The sequence below is a fragment of the Copadichromis virginalis genome, linkage group LG12 (genome assembly GCF_057382275.1).
Source record: "Copadichromis virginalis isolate Kocher_CV1m ecotype Utaka linkage group LG12, C_Virginalis_male_GT1.1, whole genome shotgun sequence".
NCBI classification, from domain to species: Eukaryota; Metazoa; Chordata; class Actinopteri; order Cichliformes; family Cichlidae; genus Copadichromis; species Copadichromis virginalis.
Window position 1 is genome coordinate 23,338,395 of NC_140629.1, and position 16,658 is coordinate 23,355,052.

A 16,658-nucleotide genomic window follows, 5' to 3' on the forward strand; every position below is an offset into this window, starting at 1 on the left:
AGCCTCGCCTCTGTCAGTGCGCCCCAGGGTGGCTGTGGCTACAATGTAGCTTGCCATCACCAGTGTGTGAATGTGTGCGTGAATGGGTGGATGACTGGATATGTAAAGCGCTTTGGGGTCCTTAGGGACTAGTAAAGCGCTATATAAATACAGGCCATTTACCATTTACATGTAATTAATACCAATTTCCTTTAATATCACTGTTTTCTTTTATTGATCATTTTAATTATTAGTAAATTATTAGAAAAATTAGAGAAAACACTGTTTGAGAGGAACATATTTTTAATGAACTAAGTAATTTTACATATTTTACAACACATGAGTACCATGCAAGCCACAAATAAACAAACATGTACAAATAAATAAAGCGATATGGTCTAACTTGCACAGTGGACACTTTCTACAAAGTATCTCATTAAGTAATATAGACGGTATTTCCTCACCAGCACCCAAGAATATTTGTCTGTCTCACACACACACACACACACACACACACACACACACACACACACACACACACACATAAATGTACTGTACCAGCACAGTGCTCCGCTTTTGGGTGTGTGTGCATGTGTCAGAGTAATTTCAAGCTAAAAGCATGCAACACACAACTTCTGTTACAGCACAGCTCTTCTACTTTATTCTCACAGTGACACATGGGTTGTAAACATTTCATATAAAGATTGACTGAGGTGCTAAATGAGATGTTGACATAATGTCAATCCTTGCTTTAAATGGAGCGGCCCAGACCTTTGAAAACTATTACAAATTGGGTTGGCCCTTCTATTTCCTGTCAGTGTGGACAGGAGGGATTTATGTGTGCAAACAAAAATGTTAGCAAACAGACGGGATGTTGAAGCATTAACTGAAATAACATGCAGAATTCATGTTTTCTACTCATTTTAGGACTACATGTATAAAGACAAATACTTCATGTGTACTGAATATTGATTAGCAAGTGGCATCCCGTGCCAGAACGCAGATCTAGTGTCTAACACAGACTGCTGCGTTAGCTTCGTTTTACCTACTGTGACATAATTTAATTTGAAAATACTTCAATAAATGTCTTTAAAGTAAATTACATCTCCTGTAAGCTTAGTGTGCCTTCGCCTCATTTTTGTGGCTTTTTTTAGATGGGATGCTAGTACTACTCAAAAACATCACTGTGGCTTTTGAAAATACGCTACTACAATAACCCAGAGTTAATTATCAATACATGATTGTTGTTAATACATGTAAGTTACAAGCCAATAACAAGTACCCTTAAAGGCAATCTATAATATGAGTTGCATGGTAAACAAAAAAGTTGAAGTAAAAGAAAACAAATGGAGAACATAATGAAGTGCTGAGAGTACTGTATTATAGTATAAAGCATTTCCCTTCAGCACACCACAGTACAGTCTCTGCACCACAACCACAGTATTACTGTATATTCGGAACCCTCAGATCTGAATTAGATTTTTCCTGATGTATTGCACCACAGCATCATTCTCTCTGAGTTACATGTTGTTGTAACAGCTCAGCATGTTTTATACTACAGGCTGGCTTCAAATTCAGAGATGCTGTCCTCAAGTACAGCATAACACGGGGAGGAGAAGAAGGGCAGCAGCCAATTATCTCGTCACACAGCAGAGTTCCCCTTGTTGACTCTAAGGGGAGAGATAAGAAGGAAAAGAAATGATTGCAACATATCCACTTTACAGTAAAACATTTACAGTAAAATAATAGCACAAAAACTACATCCAACTTCCATGTCACAGGTCAGTAGTGTAGAGACGTACTACCTCAGACTAACCAGAGGTGGAAGGAACAGTTTATCTTTGAGAAAATGTGGTGTTTTTAAAAAATTCACCTCCCCCAAATTTCTGATTTTGCAAAAACTAGGTTTTATAACACAGGTCAGAAACAACCATGATATTTAATCAAAATACAGAAGCCTAACCCGTTGTGTTTGGATGTTCTACCACATTTCTACCATACTTGAGGTTTTGCATATACTAGCATTGGAATATTTCAATAAATTTCCCCTTGTTTGTCTCTAACAGTAGTTAGAGACAAATCAGTACTTTCTCAAAAGGACCTGGGCAGGTTTAAAAGCTAACAGCCTAGTTGATCATTCTGGGAAGGATCTGCAAGGCTGGTTCTGGAGGAGGAACTACTTCAAAAGCGTTTTGGCAATCTGTTTGACTGGAATGTTTGTGAATGGAGTGAACTGGGGTGGGTTATTTTTTTTCAAACATTTCCTGTTAAGACAAGATAAGATAACTCTTTATTGTCATTGCACAGTCATACATAGTACAGTAGTACAATGAAATTGGAAAACTGTCCTACGTCGGCACTACATATAACACAACACGACACGATATGACACATCACAACGCAACACAAACAACACAACACAGTATATTAACTTAGTAATAAAAAAAGAAGAAGAAGTGTATGTGTATTGCACACTGTTATTATTGCACAAACGGTTAAACGGGAGCAGCAGAGTACTTACCACTTACTCTGCTGCTGTGTCCTGCAATTCTGTGTCCAGTCTGGTTTAGCATTAGGTTGAAAGTCAGAAAGCAAAAGTAAGTGACGGATGTTAACTGAGCAACTATACTGTCAGTAGACATGCAAAAGCTGGGGATCAGTAGCCTATATCGACACTTGCACTGACAAATGAATTGATAAAAATAAAAACAAGCACTGGTGCTCAAAGGTGAGAGTATTCAAGGTCAAAGCAATGTACTGCAATGCATGGGGTGTAACAGTTTGCCTCAACATGAGTCAATATTTCAATCATCAAAATGCTTTTTTTTTTTAAATGTGCCTTTGTATTGGATAAGAAGACAGTCAAAGGTTAGTCTCAGCATGAGAAAATTAATGAAGGATTTTCAGGGAGAATTAGACATAACCAACTCATAGAAAGAGGCAGATTAAGTGGTTTACCTCGTGCATGCAAATTTGTTCAAACTCCTCTCCTGGTCATACCTTTGGGCAGAAAAATTTGTAAACATGCCTAAAGCACTTAAGATGACAATCTGCACTGATTGGTTTAAATTTTTAAGGAAATTCAGTGAATTTCCTGAGTAGATTTGCAAAAAACAATTTGTCTCTAAAATGCAATTACAGAAGTAAGAGTATTTGAAGACTTAGATAAATATTCAAACATAGTTGCAACTACAATAATGGTTGTAAAATGCCACATGCACCACACATTAAATATATCGTTGAGGACTTTTATTCTGCACTAGGGGTGTCAAACTCATTTCAGGCTGTGGGCCACAGAACATCCAATTTAACCTAAAGAAGTCAAAATTGCTTAACAACCAAAAAAAAACAAACCAAACCTGTAAATTGTTTCCCTTTCTTTTTATTTAATGAAGTTTAACTACAAATTAATTAAACGATCTAGTTTTAAAAGTGATGATTAGCAACTTGAGGTACCTGAAGAAAAAATAAGTGCAATCAGTTTTTCCAGAAAATCTGGTATACACTAGTAAATCAAAGGAACCCGTCAAAACAGCTCTCTGGTCTTACACATTAACAAACAAAGGCATGAGTACAGAAAAAAATAAATCATACAATTAAAACAGAGTAATATCTTTGTTTTTAAGAAGGCTTTAAAACTTCTGATTTTTTACTGTATCCAATAGGCTGGAGTGGATTCGTTTCAAGGCCAGTTTTGGGAAAAAGTTTGATTGACTTGTTTAGAACAGGAATGTCAGAAACCAACGGGCTTTCGGTTTTCACTAGATGAAAGAAAGGTAAATTTAATTACATAGGGCTGAACACCAGTCAGGTAAGTTTAACACCCAGAAACTTCACAACAATGTATTATGTGCAAGATGTGGTTCGGTTGTGGTTTGTTTCCCCCGAAGTCCTTGGCTAAATGCCATGATCAACCATGATCAACAACCAATGGCATTTATATTAATGACAGGCTGGCTCACCTGACAATGCTGTGAGGTATATGCACATACTCCATAGGAATGATTTCTCCGAGCTCCTGCAGACTATGCACATACTTGATCTTACTGCTGAACTTGGAACTGAAGGAAATAGAAATCAAAAAGAGTTACAGTAAAAAATGGTTTTGCTAAATGCTACATGATAATCCTTTCTAATGAAGATCTCCATGACTTTGACTGCAATTAAATTATAAATGAATCTGAATGAATTTCAATAGCTGGGAGAGTCGTGCAAATAGCAATTACAACTCTGAGACCTTATGAAGGGTCTGGTAATTCCTAGCAAAGTCCGTATGAACCAGGATGGATGAACAATGATGAACATCTTTAGGTTTTTCTTCAGTCTGCGGGACAAAACAGTCAGGAGTTACACAAAAGAGGAGTACAATTGCACTGATGACTATAGCTTATCATTGATATCTACTGATACAATGCTTTTCAGACCGGAGTCACAAAGCGTTTTAAAGAAAGTAATCTAAGATTATACAAAATACAAGAAAACAAAGACAAAACAAACATTTTGAAAGAAGAAAATGGAGTACATTAGCAACAGGATTAACAGCAGGAAGATCAGACTGTTTCTTTCACATTTGCACAGCGTTTTACATTTTTTCTTTTGCTGTTTCTTTTAATGGCCGGAACACGAAAAGAGAGAAAAGCCATGTTCTGCAATAATAAATCATATTACTCACATGCGGGTTTGCTCAGAGAGCCTCCTTATTATATAAAGTTTATTTACACTACTGAACTTATAGTCCACCATTTTATTTGAGTTTGAAATATTTGCATCAACAAAGCTACCTTCTTACAACATTTAGATTTGGGAATGAAAACTGCATTCTCCTTAGAGTATACACAACTAGAAATACCGTAGAGCAGGGGTGGCCAACACCAGGCCTCGAGAGCCGGTGTCCTGCAGGTTTTAGATATCACCCTGGGTCATTACCAGGCCTCTGGAGAACTTCAAGAAATGTTGAGGAGGTAATTTAACCACTGAAATCAGCTGTGATGGATCAAAGATACATCTAAAACCTACAGGACACCGGCTCTCGAGGCCTGGACCGCTCGAGATTCACGTGAACACGCAGAATCTCGAGGCATGGACGGAGAATCGTTGGCTGTCACCCCCAATGGTTACATCACCAAATCATAGCCAGTGCATTTCCAGATTGGAAAACCTCCACGTTCAATATAATTATACAGAACTAAACTGATTACAGCACATAGGTTATTTCAATATGGGAAATATTAAAGTAGTGGCTGTTTTGCAGCAGTGAACTTTCATGGTTTACAGCCAACTACCTAATCACACTAAACTACTTGGTCCTTACATCTATGACTGCATTTTTTGTCGTTTTCATTTTTCTTTTATAATACGTTTATTGTCAAGACAGATAACAAAAGAAACCAGAAAAGGTAGATTATAAAAAAAACCCTCTAACATCTATTCGACATGACTTTGGCTTAAAAAGGCTTTTAAAATGTTGTTAAAAAGGCTTTTAAAAATGTTTTTGTCTGTGTGTGTGGTTTGTTTTGGTTTCGCTATGATCGAAAATGTCCAAGCTTGAGTAGTGCGCCGCCAAAGTGTAAAGGTTAATGACGCCAGAAAAATGGTTGCTGCACTGCGGGGATTTTAAACTAAACTACACTAAACCAGACTGAATTGAAGTTTCAATTTAATCAGTTCACTATATTTTAAAGGTGTTTTTTAGGGTCAAGTGAGTTGTTTTTTTTTAGAAATCATAATACACACTATCAATGAAAACTTAACATGCATATAATCTGTAATGAAATCACATGGTACATATACTACGGCATTACATTTGCAATAAACATATCTGTGTTAATATTACCTTCTGTCTATCATTTGGTAGCACCTTTTCATCCAGGTAAAACCAGGCATTCTCCTGCGAGGTGTGGCACCATTTAGATATACAATTATGTAATCCTCAGCCACCATTAATTCCAGTGTACTTATCACATATCTACAAAGAGAAGGAGAACAAAATACAGTGGATTAGACATGTTTATTTATTTTAGACATTGTGACTGTAGCAAAGTTTTCTTTTCGTCACTTCAATGACATGTGAGAAGCTTTGGTTAAGAGATGAAACACGGGCGTGATGTACATAAAAACAGAGCTACACACAGAGAGCAGCGGCAGAAAGACACGCCAGCGTACGCTAACCCAGAAGCACGGTCATTTTTGAATGTACTTACAGAAAAAGGTTTTCCATGACATAATTGTAATTGTCACAGTTGCTCTCTGGTAGGAAACATGCAGCAAACACAATGATGGCTTTCTGTTCAGCGTAATAACCTGAAACATGAGAGACACAAACATGACTATCACGTTACATATCAATCATAATACAAATCATTTTTCTAACATTCTTGTCCGGTTTATAACTAATTCAAGGCCTATCAGTTAAAAAAGCAATTACTATTATTATTTTTGTGGTTGACACATGGGTCAATGTGAGTGGGACTTTACCCTCACTATTAAACATTCAGTCCCATCAATAAGAAAGAGTCCTCTACTTAACCCCATCACATATTTATACTTCTCACACTTTATATACTTTTTCAGTCTCAGCCAAACAAGAGTCTAGTCTGACATCTGATAAACTCTGATTACACAGCAAAGTTTTTGGTAATCATCAGAAACCCCAACACACTTTTCTAAACTAGTTTTCATTCTGATTTCAGATCTGATTTTAGTTTTCTTTTCAGTTACATCAACTTTTTAATTATGTGTAATATCAGTTTGCAACGGACTTGCATGCGGTTTTTATTAAACGGCATGCACCAATCAAGTAATTGTTTCAATATTTTCAGTGCGAAGTCAGATAGACACACACTGTGGCATAGATATAATGATCCGCGTCAGTCGGCTACCACTTTTTCTTAGGTTTTTGCTGTCAACAGAAAGACTGATAAAACAACAGCATTTTTTTATCAGTCTTTATCAGTTTTTATCAGTTTTATAGTTTAATTAATTAAATGATATTAAAATGAAGACAGAATCTTTTTTGCCTCCACAGACAAGTAAAACTATGCATTATTAACATTATTTATTAACATCTACACCATCATAACGTCTGTTTTATTCAGCAGAAAAAGTTGTATCAAAGCACAGGGGAAACTTCAGAGAGGGCTGATATTCTCGCTTTTCGTCATTGCAGCCACCACACACACACACACACACACACACACACACACACACACACACACACACACACACACACACACACACACACACACACACACACAGTTTAGTTGTATGATTCAACTAAAAAGATGAGAAACAGCAAGATAACTGCAAGGGAGGCTCATCCAATGCTATCAACTGAAAGCTGTCGTAGCTGTGTTTACGTACCTCCATGAGAAATGACTCTTTTGTAGGGTTCAATGCACTTCATATCAATGCGGTGCTCCTGCTCTCCGATCACCACGCTCCTCCACAGCCTGCTTTCCTCTGCTGCTCTGTGGCCTGGATCTCTTGATGCCGCTCCGCCACCCAAAACGGACTCCTCTGAGTCCCCTGAGGTGACATAAGATCGAATCAAATACATATTAACAGTTTGATTTTAATTTAATAGACAACATATAGTGGAGAGCTGATGGGCCAGTAGTTTTGACACGAGGCTGACAAGCTGTGTCTTTACTTTTTTCACAATTTACCCTTAACTCCTATCTGTAAAAATTGCATGCTGTAAAAAACCTGTAAAATAGTCTTTGTATTTTTTAATTGTGGCTGTTCCAATGAGAATGTGTCTGCTGTCACCATGTTTATTAAGTTCCAGTGAGTCGGCCTCGTCAGGTGTGTCCAACTCATCTAAGTTGACATCCAGGTCATCCCCAGTATCCAAGCCGTCATCCTCTGTATCCAGGGTGTCTTCTGAAAGAAGAGACCCCTCACTGTGGTCCAGGGACACGTTCATTGGTGGAGCTGCCAGCTTTCTTCTTTGATTGGACCCGCCAGATATATCAGCTGAGGAGGGCTGGTCTGTGCAGAGAAAGTCATTTGTTTATAACTTTTTTTTTCCACTTTCATTTTTTGATCATTTAAAGATTATCATATGAACACCTTATGAAAATAAATGTTTTTATTTATTTATTTTAAATCAACAAAAAATTCATTTTAAGGATCTTTGGTAAATCCTCCTAAATGAAGAATCCTTTTGATTAAAATGTCTGTCTGTCCATCCATCTGAATGGGCACTCTCTTCAGGCTGAGAACCATGGTCTTATTGATGGCAATGCTTTGGTTGAAAGTGATTAAATGGCTTTTAGCATTGAGCCAGATACTCTATACTCCTGAAACACCCCAAAAGGATATTGCGTGGGACGCAGTTAAATGCCTTTTCTGAGTCAACAGAACACATAGATTGACGAGGAAGAATGCGGTGCTCATTGTGGGGGTGGAACACTGAACTAGCTCTTAAACGCCTCGACAATATTTGAGTGTGTGAGAAATTTTTTCCCAAGCAGTCTGAGGTTTGACTAACCGACATACTCTCCTCTCTAGTACCACGTCATTTAACAGGTTATAAGTGATTCACCTTGCTGGCACAGAATACCATTTTAAGCCCGTCAAACTTTGTTATTTAAAGAAATGGGGGCAGATTATGTACCTCTGTGACAGGGCTGCTAGTAACAAAGTAATGAAGACATCATTTAAATTGAATGATTCAGTCAGTGTTAAGTGTTAACAAACAAACAGTTCCTGTGAAAATGATGAGGTACAATGAGGGGACTGAAATTAAGTGAAAGTGCAGTGAATGTCCACAGATGTTTTCAGAACTACTGTTTGTCTCCGCAGAAGTAAAATATAAAGAAATGCAATTGTGCACAGTACAATCAAATTTATAGAAAATCACGCAAACAATGCAAACGTTTAACTTTGTGTTTAATTACCTTCTTTGTTTTCCTTGTCATCTGTAGCGTCTTCATTGGATGCCATCTTCATCATCATCCCAGCTGCACCAACTTCCTGTTGGGAGTGTCTGCTCACAGGCTCAGAAATACAATAGTGAGCCACAACATAAATTATCATTGCTACAACCACTGCCACCAGAGGCACAACTACACAAAGTATTGGGCCAAACAAGCCAAATACAATCATCTATATAGTGAAAAGCACTAACTGTTCCCATGACACTGAATCCGAGCGAGTGTAAAATGTGTTTGTTTGACTCAGGACATGAAATAATTTAGAAGTGACAAAGCAGACAGAGAGAAACGCACTCACTGCTTCATTCCCAAGCTGCACGTGTGGGCTGAAGAAACAATGCTGAGCAGTGTTGGAAGCTCCCCCCTCCCTAAACTAAAGCCCCTCTAACAGACCCTGATTTGAATAAGGCCTCTAACAATAGAGAGAAGCAACATAGAGAGAGCACTTACATATGATTATATGCACAGATGTGCAAAAGGTTTTCTTTTTCCCTTTAAAAAAACCTCCATCTTATGGGCTTCTACCTTTCTCTCAACCTGTCTTCTCTGAACACAAGTGGCTGAACCTCTCTCCCCACTATCAAGTCACATGACCACTTGATTATTGAAAAGCCTATTGTGTGTGTATGGAAACTCACAGGCACACAAACCAAATGAAAGACAGGGGAGAGCTGTGTATCCCAAAGAGGCCGCACATTATCAGAATTACAAAGTGGAGCAAAACACAAACCATTATGAAAAATTTGACCTGCAATAATCACACACATACTCAAATGAACAGGATGCATGCACAGCCACATGTGAAACACATGCATACAACCTAGAGACTGATTACACAACTTGACTTTTGTTTTTTTAAAAACATCACATCAAAAACCCTTGCAGGTATATTTATCTACATATTCACTACTATATGTACATAAAGGACTATATTTTGCTAACTGTACATTAGAAATGACCCCATTTCTGCTTATATAATCATTTTTTTAAATGTATAAAAATCTATAATATGGTGCAGTCCCTCTTTACATTGGAACTATTATGCTTTCCGTCCTATGGATAATACAATGCAATGTCCTTGATCCTTGTAATGCCTTATACAAGTGCAGTGGAGTCAGATTTGGGTTCTACGTAGTAAACAAAATTTGAGACCACTGGACCATTTTCATTTTCCAGTTCTTATGGTTTTTAGTGCAAAAACACATTTAGCCTAAAACATGAGTAAAGAGAATGATGAGAAGAATATGAGCCTTGCTGCTTTGACCACTAAAAAAAGAACTACAAGATTGATCTATGCTGCCACCTTGTGGTTCAAAACAACATTGCATGTGATTTTTTTCTAGTCTGTTTAAAAAGACCAGTGATAGAAAATCTTTACTAAGCAAGGGGTAGACATAAGAAGGGTCTGACTCTTAGCTAATGAAAGTAGTACAGCTTAAATTCCAGAAAAGAGTAAAAACTGAGGTTTTACACAGTGAATAACCTGCTGTGCTGACTGAGTCTATATAAATGAAAGCTCACCTTGACAGGGGAAAATGAACATATCCCTCCAGCACATACCGTGCATGATCCTCTGTCTCAGTGTGGACATCTGATTGATAGAAAGGCTTCCCTTCAGACTGATAATGAGCATGGTCTGACTGAGACTCATACTGACCCTGGCTGTTAGCTGGATATTGAGAGTATTGGAAGTCAGAAGTGCACAAAGAAGTGGAGGCAACTATATACTGACTTTCAGCTGTGTCCTGACACCTGAAGTGTGTGTCACTCAAGTGGTTTGGAGATTTATCTCCAGCTTCAAAACAGTTCTGAGTCTGCTCGTATCTGTATTTTGTAGCCGTGGCATCAGTTGTAAACTCGGCATAGACGTCAGTGGCATCCTGCTGTCGGCTGGATTTGCTCTCTACAAAGGCTGGATAGGTGCACTGGTTTTCAGTTCTTTGATCGATGTGATGATAGTTATAGCCATACTGGGTTTGACCCTGAGTTGTGTTCTGTTGTCCGGACCACTGGTATGCAGCATTTTCTTGAGCAGGGTGGGACGACACTTGTGATGTTATGTCTTGGTGTCTTCTTTTAAAGGAAAAAGGGGATAATTGAAGAGAGAGTGGAAAAATATTCAGAATTAATACACACAGAGTCACAGTTATACTTTTTTATCTCTACAATGTTTTTAGTCTGTCCATTCATAAACCAAACACCTAAAAAGTGGAGTGATAATATATCATTAAGAAAATTTGGGGCCCTTGAAGGCTACATTACCCTTTTTTTGTTTGTTTATTTTTCTCTAAACGTGCAAAGACACAAATGCATGTTCATGGGTACCAGGGTGACAAGATTTAAAATTCAGCCATTTTTCTACCAATCAACAGGTGGCGGTAATGTGCCAAAAAACACAAATATGTCTCTGGAAAAGGAAGGAAGCAAAGATGACAATAAAAACTATAGAATAAGCAGAGAAAAATCCAGTTGTTCTTTTTTTAAGATGTATATTTGCATACATTGATTAGCGCTTAAGGACATTTACATTGTGTTTTGTGAAACTAAACCTAACCCAACAGGACTATTTCATCAGTGTTTAAAATCAGCAATAAAGAGAATGAAATAAAATGTCTTCAACATTGTAGGCCAAAGATATATTTGTAATTCTCTGAAATACAGAACAGGCTCCACTTCATAGACAGTATATTCTATTGATTTATTTACTAAAGAACTATTGAAGCTAAAGGTACCAGTGCATGAATGAACACACGCACACACACACACGCACAATGCCAACACCTTGCAAGAGAGCTAAGGGAGCTGTTTCCATTAGCTGTGGTGGGTCTGCAGCTGTAATGAGGCAGGTAATGCATATCTAATGAGGCATAAACAGATTTATAAACACACTCAAAAACACACAGAGCTGCAGATCAAACCAGGCTGCTAAACACATGAGATATGCATCCATTCACACGCAAGGCTTGCTTCTTTCTCACTCACACTCACATATTATAAACAAACATAGTCCCTTCAGGCTCTTATCCTCTGTCAGTCACTCATCCTTCCATCCGTCCATACACACACCACACTCTGGTGCTTAGGTGTTCCTTCTGGCTCGTGAGTTCAGTTATGTTCAGTTATCTAAAAGACTTCATTGAGAAAACTTTTGAAACTAAAAGAATTAAGGCAAAGTGAAAGGAAGGAGGGCTGCCTGTGTGTGAGTTGCGTGTGTGTGAATGAGAGAGAGATACAGGTCGGTGTGCGCAGGCATTTTCATTTATTTGCCGTTAGCAGCCTGAGAATAGAAAAGTCTATCAAGTAAAGAAGACAGAGTGCTGCAGAATTACTTCTATATCTTCTCTACTCAACACAAATGAAGTCACCACTAACTCCGGAGTATTTGGAAAGCATATGCATTTGGATTGTGTTTCTTACCTTAAATCAGGTAAATAATTATCTTGTGAAGCTCCAGTGTCTCCAGGCTGTTGTCCAATAGACCATTTATCCCAATCTTCAGTCCTTATAGGTCGTCCATCACGGTAATCCACTCTGCTCAGTGGAAACCCATCTCTCTTTGGCTCATGTGTTTGTAATCTTGCTTGCTGAAATGAAGACCCTCCAATTAAGTCATCACTAAAGCTCAGCAGGTCTGAAGATGCAAACTCTTGTCTTTCTTCCCTCTCTCTTTGCACTTCTGAAGTCCATTTTGGAAGGACAGCATTCTCTAGTGTGTTGGTTTCCTCATCCTGCTCCTCAACGTCATTTTCCTCTTCCATTAAATCTCCAGAAAATGGTAATCCTAGTCTTTTGTCAATGCAAACACTTGTTTCATTTACTGGGGTGCCAATCAGAGAGCTGGCATGAGAGGCCGAACTGTTGGTAAGCACAGGGGATTGTGGCTCCGACGTGGTTTGGGACGTGTCCTTTCTCCTTAACTGAGCCCCCCAGACTTGGAAGTCACCCAAGGAAGCAGGACATGGAGAAGGAGCGGGTGGCGTCTCCCCGCCTTCGTCTGAATCTTCCATTGAGATCTGTGAGTGGACATAAACCTCCTCTCTGGTTTTCAAGAAGTGATCTGATGGATATCTTAATGATGGAGACACACTGCGGGGCACAATGCTTGACTCACTGTCATAATTTCCCTCTGACTGACTGGAGCTTGTTGGTCTTGAATCAGACTGATGAAAAGCTTCCGAGTCATTTTTCGATTGGCTGGGACTGATAATTTCTGGAACCACGTGACAGTCAGTTGCACTATCATGAGTTGCTTCGTAGGGAGTTGATTCGACAGGTTGATTTTGGTCTGCATTGGGAGCACTGTCAGTTCCTCTGACTTGGTGTAACTTACTTGGCAGTGTTTCTTTGTTATAATTTTGTTTTGCAGCTTGGGCCTGACGTTGCAGTACCGAGGCTGCATATGACAGCATGCTAAATGTCTCCAGGGACTTTTTTGTTGCCTTTGATTGCCTTTCACTCCGTTTAGGTCTGTCAAGGCACTCTCTTGTAGCTTCTTTTACCGTGCCAGATACAATGATGTATTCCATTTCTAGGCCAAGTTCATCTGGACTATCTGTGCAACCACTGTCTGGGTTTTCCATTAGGTCCTTCTCTCCACCAGGACTGGAGCTCAGAGATACAGTTTCTGTTGTTTTTCCATCTACATGTCTTCTGCTCCCATCTGTAGCTCCCACCTGACTTTCTGTGGCATGCTCACCTTCATTGGTCGTCACATAGGCTGGGAATAATGTTTGGTCAGCCTGGATTTGTGGTTCAGCAGCTTCCTCTGGATACTGTGAAATTTGCCGAGTGCCAGTGGAGCAGTTGACCAGAAGAAATGGGGAATGATCTCTGGGTTGCTCTATCCACTCAGTCTCCTCTGATCCTTCTCTGCTTCGGCCACCCATCTCACTGGCTGCCTCAAACAGAAACACTTGGTCGTCTGGCTGTTCTTTATTTGTGATATCTACTCTCTGATCTGTCAGAATGGGTTTGCTCACAGCTATAAAAGGGCTAGACTGCTCCTCAAGCTGTATCATGTCTGCTACAGGGCAGCCAGAGGTGTCAGGGGAGGATGCCAGGCTCCATGTACCTGCTCCTACGTTGTCATATTCAGAGGTGGAGGTCACCATGCCACAGATGGGTAACTGCCACACGTCAGTGCCCTCATAGGTGGATGTGTCATCGTCATCATCTGCAGAGTTCTTGCGACTCTGAGCACCTTGTACATCGATGCCTTCTGTTTCTTCACTCTGCATTGTGCCCTCTGCAGCCTCGATGACTATTTTCACAACTTCAGGCGTCTGCTTAAATGCTTCACATGGATCACTCTTCTCTTCTAAATTGTCTTCTTCTTCCTTTTTGTTGGCATGTGTCCCAACAGTGTCAGTGGCATCCACTGAATCCATGTGACTAAGGTCCTTTCCATTTTCAGGTGCTTCTGGAGTCGTCATTGCGGAAGAGCTGTCTTCCTGTATGGTGGTGTTCCACATCTCCATTCCACCATCTGAGTATCCCAGTGGATTTTCTACAGATGTTCCACCCTTGATATTGGTGTTCAGTCCACAGAAAGAACCAGAGTTTTGAGATAAGTTCTCAGGGGTTGTGAGAGGTGATAAACTGTCATCCCGGATTGTCATATTCCACATATCCAGCGATTCGGGGTAAGACGTGGTGGTCCCGCTATCAGATTTAAGAAATCCTTTCTGTGCAGAGTACGTCCAGAAGTCTAAAAGCTCCATCTGTTGCTCCCTTTTTTTTCTGTGGACCCCCTCGTCCTCTTCTTTAGATGTGTCCGGTGTTAAAGTGTTCAGGATTGTTTTCTTTGTGGCCAAAGCTGCTCTTTCTTGTGCTCCAATAATAGCAGGTTTGCCTCTTCCAGTTAAGTCTTCCTCTGGTGGCGTCAGTTGGAGATCATCCAAAGTAATAGGTTTCCACTCATCCTTCCAGTTTTCATAGCATTCAGTCTGCTCTGTGATCAAACTAAGATGAGGTTCAAGACTTTTCCCTTTGTGGTGGGAATTCTCTGACTTTAAGATCTCTTGTCTGCTTTCCTTTTCTGTCATGTTACCCACTAAGTCTTTGCCTCCAACTTCTTCTAAAATATTAGGTGGGCTCTCAGAATCTTTGGGTCTATTCCACATGTTATTATCACTTGAGGACAATGCTCCTTGTGTGTCAAAGCCCAGTTCATCCCAGGTCTCCGACAAAGAAGATGACACACTGTCTTTATGCTGTAGGCAATTGATCCTTTCAACAACATCTTCTGGAAAGAACCTGACGCCACAACTGCTGGGTGGGCGGCTACCAACCAGGCTGTTGACCGGGGTTGGAGGGACCACGGTGTCAATCATCTCGTTCCCATGGCTTGAACCGCGGCGATCAATTGAACAATTTCCACTTTCCAGACCTCCCACTGAGTTGGGAGCAGAGAAATCAAGAAAGCTTAGCTCATCGAGCTCTGACAGACTAGAGCTCCCTGCTCTTCTTTCATCTTCATATCCTGTTTCTCCAGAATTTGCCACTTCTCCTCCTACTGGCGTAGACTGGTCACTGCTATGCAGCGGGTCAAAATGAAACAGGTCAAAGTTATCGCTCCTGTGTCTGCTCGAGCGGTGTTTCTTCCTCTCTGGTGGGACAGGAGGGGAAAGAGATAACAACCCCAAAGGAGAGGGGTTTCTCAGAAAGAGTCCTCCTGGCCCTGCTGCTGGACCACCACCAGCTATCACCTCACCCACCGGACTGTCATCACTAAGGAAAATCGAACTCTCTTTGGAGGAGCGGCTGCTACGAATGGTGGTCATTCCGCTGTCAGGGCTCACTAGCTCCCCACCGACATTGACTCCTGCACCTCCTGCGTCCTCTTCACCATCTCCCATTACCCTGTTTGCAGGAGATAAAACAAAAGTATGAGTGAACATAATGTTTTCTCTAAAAACTGTAGACATTCAGACATTCTACCTTGCTATTGCCACTGTGTCGCCATTGCCTCCTTCTGCTCTCTCTATATCAGAACCATCCATGTCATTGATGCCAGACGATCCCTGGGAGAACTCCACACTGCCTGCTACTCCGTCTGTGGAAGAAGTCCTACTGCTGGGGTGGCAGGCTAAAACAGAACTACGCCGGTCGACAAAGTCCTTAAGGATGCCCTGGATCTCCTCCGCGAGCAGTGGTGGACAACCAGAGGATGCAGAGGTGTTCAGTGGAATATGATAAACCTGAAGACTCTCCAGAGCCTCCAGTTCACCAGAAAGAGACCAGCTGGAGGATTCTTCAAGCTCGGAGCAGATCTGCAATGAGAAGCTTGTTTAAATATACCACCTAATCCTTATTTGATTTAGTTCATCTTTTTGAATGGTTTGATTACTAGAGTGAGGCCATATCTTACATATCTGTCTAGTTTCTAGAACAAGCAGTTTGACTACTATGCTTTTCAGTGTTGCTGTTGTATGAAGGAGTATTAGGGCCACATTAAGAAAAAAAAGCATTATTAAAGCATTATTGGTCCTTCTGACCAGATGCAGTTTTAAGCACCCTTATACTTACCCACGCTGTGTTTATGTGCTAAAAGAGAAATCATTTCCTTACAACTAAAGCCGAGTCATTAAATCTTCTACACAAGGCATTTTGTAGAGGGTATAGGAGCCGTGGCAGTTTGCCTTGAAACAACTGTAATCTCCACATTTTGACTTTAGCTTAGTTCAATGTATATGACATAAAACATATCCTAGCGTAATAAGAAAAGTAAAAACAAAACAGGCA

General features: G+C 40.0%; 1 protein-coding gene across 5 annotated transcripts in view; it reads right to left on the minus strand.

Annotated features, from left to right (window-relative positions):
- Positions 1-270: 270 nt before the first annotated feature.
- Positions 271-16,658, minus strand: part of LOC146697073 (uncharacterized) — a 39,135-nt gene continuing 22,747 nt past the window's right edge. For 2 of the 5 annotated variants that reach the window (XM_085475538.1, XM_085475535.1), the window contains exons 8-20: positions 15,855-16,186; positions 12,333-15,776; positions 10,437-10,988; positions 8,880-8,968; positions 7,747-7,968; positions 7,339-7,503; positions 6,180-6,279; positions 5,813-5,944; positions 4,217-4,303; positions 3,942-4,040; positions 2,938-2,979; positions 2,501-2,540; positions 271-1,649 (exon numbers count right to left, since the gene is read on the minus strand). In XM_085475538.1, coding sequence (XP_085331664.1) covers positions 2,504-2,540; positions 2,938-2,979; positions 3,942-4,040; positions 4,217-4,303; positions 5,813-5,944; positions 6,180-6,279; positions 7,339-7,503; positions 7,747-7,968; positions 8,880-8,968; positions 10,437-10,988; positions 12,333-15,776; positions 15,855-16,186 — 5,301 coding nt within the window. In that variant the 3' untranslated portion in view covers positions 271-1,649; positions 2,501-2,503. Of the gene's footprint in view, positions 1,650-2,500; positions 2,541-2,937; positions 2,980-3,941; positions 4,041-4,216; positions 4,304-5,812; positions 5,945-6,179; positions 6,280-7,338; positions 7,504-7,746; positions 7,969-8,879; positions 8,980-10,436; positions 10,989-12,332; positions 15,777-15,854; positions 16,187-16,658 lie in introns of those variants that run through there. The other 3 variants (XM_085475539.1, XM_085475536.1, XM_085475540.1) reach the window with 3 other exon arrangements.